Source organism: Electrona antarctica, assembly GCF_951216825.1.
Source record: "Electrona antarctica genome assembly, contig: scaffold_295, whole genome shotgun sequence".
Lineage (NCBI taxonomy): Eukaryota > Metazoa > Chordata > Actinopteri > Myctophiformes > Myctophidae > Electrona > Electrona antarctica.
In genome coordinates, this window is record NW_027638048.1 from 62,501 (window position 1) to 64,913 (window position 2,413).

The 2,413-nt window shown below is 54.2% G+C and overlaps 1 protein-coding gene across 1 annotated transcript in view; it reads left to right on the forward strand.

Annotated features, from left to right (window-relative positions):
* dnajc13 (DnaJ heat shock protein family (Hsp40) member C13) overlaps nucleotides 1-1,481 on the forward strand; it is a gene marked incomplete at its 5' end in the record, with an annotated part of 61,157 nt that extends 59,676 nt beyond the window's left edge. Inside the window, one exon of the mRNA XM_079531334.1 lies at nucleotides 1,100-1,481. Coding sequence (XP_079387460.1) covers nucleotides 1,100-1,200 — 101 coding nt within the window. The remainder of the gene's footprint in view (nucleotides 1-1,099) is intronic.
* Nucleotides 1,482-2,413: the final 932 nt, after the last annotated feature.

The following is a 2,413-nucleotide window of genomic DNA, read 5'->3' on the forward strand; positions in this document are numbered from 1 at the left end:
CCGTGCTGAAATGAGCACGACATCACATCTAGCCGTTAATAGAAGATTTGAGAACGGATTAATCGCATTATAAATATCATCAGTTGAGCTGATTAGTGATTAGACTGAGTTTAGTCAGAGCAGCAGCATTATTGGTTTATAGGAATGGAACACAAAGGGCAGGTCTACGCTGCTGTATTTTAACATCAGTTATTATAGGAATGGAACACAAAGGGCAGGTCTACGCTGCTGTATTTTAACATCAGTTATTATAGGAATGGAACACAAAGGGCAGGTCTACGCTGCTGTATTTTAACATCAGTTATTATAGGAATGGAACACAAAGGGCAGGTCTACGCTGCTGTATTGTAAAATCAGTTATTATAGGAATGGAACACAAAGGGCAGGTCTACGCTGCTGTATTTTAACATCAGTTATTATAGGAATGGAACACAAAGGGCAGGTCTACGCTGCTGTATTTTAACATCAGTTATTATAGGAATGGAACACAAAGGGCAGGTCTACGCTGCTGTATTTTAACATCAGTTATTATAGGAATGGAACACAAAGGGCAGGTCTACGCTGCTGTATTTTAACATCAGTTATTATAGGAATGGAACACAAAGGGCAGGTCTACGCTGCTGTATTTTAACATCAGTTATTATAGGAATGGAACACAAAGGGCAGGTCTACGCTGCTGTATTTTAACATCAGTTATTATAGGAATGGAACACAAAGGGCAGGTCTACGCTGCTGTATTTTAACATCAGTTATTATAGGAATGGAACACAAAGGGCAGGTCTACGCTGCTGTATTTTAACATCAGTTATTATAGGAATGGAACACAAAGGGCAGGTACAATTTATTTGTATTATTTTTTCACAAGGGCACATTGCTGTCCAGAGGGAAAAGGCTCTAGCGCCCCCTAGTGCACGCCACTGTAGGTTGGGAACCAATTCTTTGTAACATATTGGTTACTAGTGTTAGTATTGTTATTTCTGTGTCTCTGACCCGTGTGTGTCCTGTGGGGGTCCCTGGGGGTCCCTGGGGGTCAGGTTAGGGGGTAGACTGTCTGACCATCTCTCTGACCATCCTGTGTGTCCCCTGGGGGTCCCTGTAGGTCCAGGAGTAGCAGGCTACCTGACGGCAGGAACTGGAACCACCGTGATGTCCAGCGTCCCTCCGCCAGTGGACAGCGATGTCGGAGACCTGCTGGGATGACCCCTGACCCCTCCCCTCACCCCTCCCCCCCAGTGGACAACGGCCTATAGGAGGAGACCTACAGGGCGGGGCTGACCACAGCTGAACTCCAACACGCCAAACATATGGGCCACTCCCCCTCGCCCACTCCCCCTCGGCCACTCGCCCACTCCCCCTCGGCCACTCTCCCTCGGCCACTCCCCCTCGGCCACTCCCCCTCGGCCACTCTCCCTCGGCCACTCCCCCTCGGCCACTCCCCCTCGGCCACTCCCCCTCGGCCACTCTCCCTCGGCCACTCCCCCTCGCCCACTCCCCCTCGGCCACTCCCCCTCGGCCACTCGCCCACTCCCCCTCGGCCACTCTCCCTCGGCCACTCCCCCTCGGCCACTCCCCCTCGGCCACTCCCCCTCGGCCACTCTCCCTCGGCCACTCCCCCTCGCCCACTCCCCCTCGGCCACTCCCCCTCGCCCACTCCCCCTCGGCCACTCTCCCTCGGCCACTCCCCCTCGGCCACTCCCCCTCGGCCACTCTCCCTCGGCCACTCCCCCTCGGCCACTCCCCCTCGGCCACTCCCCCTCGGCCACTCTCCCTCGGCCACTCCCCCTCGCCCACTCCCCCTCGGCCACTCCCCCTCGCCCACTCCCCCTCGCCCACTCCCCCTCGGCCACTCGGCCACTCCCCCTCGGCCACTCGGCCACTCCCCCTCGGCCACTCCCCCTCGGCCACTCCCCCTCGGCCACTCCCCCTCGGCCACTCCCCCTCGGCCCCTCCCCCCAGCATGGCGGGTGTTACGGTGAAATCCGTGACCTGCTGAAATGTGTAGAGTAGAGCAGTGCTTCCCAAACCCTTTCAATGTACATTTGTACCCTCTCAGAGTTACAGACCCATAAGGGTCCATTTGGTTCCATTTGTACCCTCTCAGAGTTACAGACCCATAAGGGTCCATTTGGTTCCATTTGTACCCTCTCAGAGTTACAGACCCATAAGGGTCCATTTGGTTCCATTTGTACCCTCTCAGAGTTACAGACCCATAAGGGTCCATTTGGTTCCATTTGTACCCTCTCAGAGTTACAGACCCATAAGGGTCCATTTGGTTCCATTTGTACCCTCTCAGAGTTACAGACCCATAAGGGTCCATTTGGTTCCATTTGTACCCTCTCAGAGTTACAGACCCATAAGGGTCCATTTGGTTCCATTTGTACCCTCTCAGAGTTACAGACCCATAAGGGTCCAT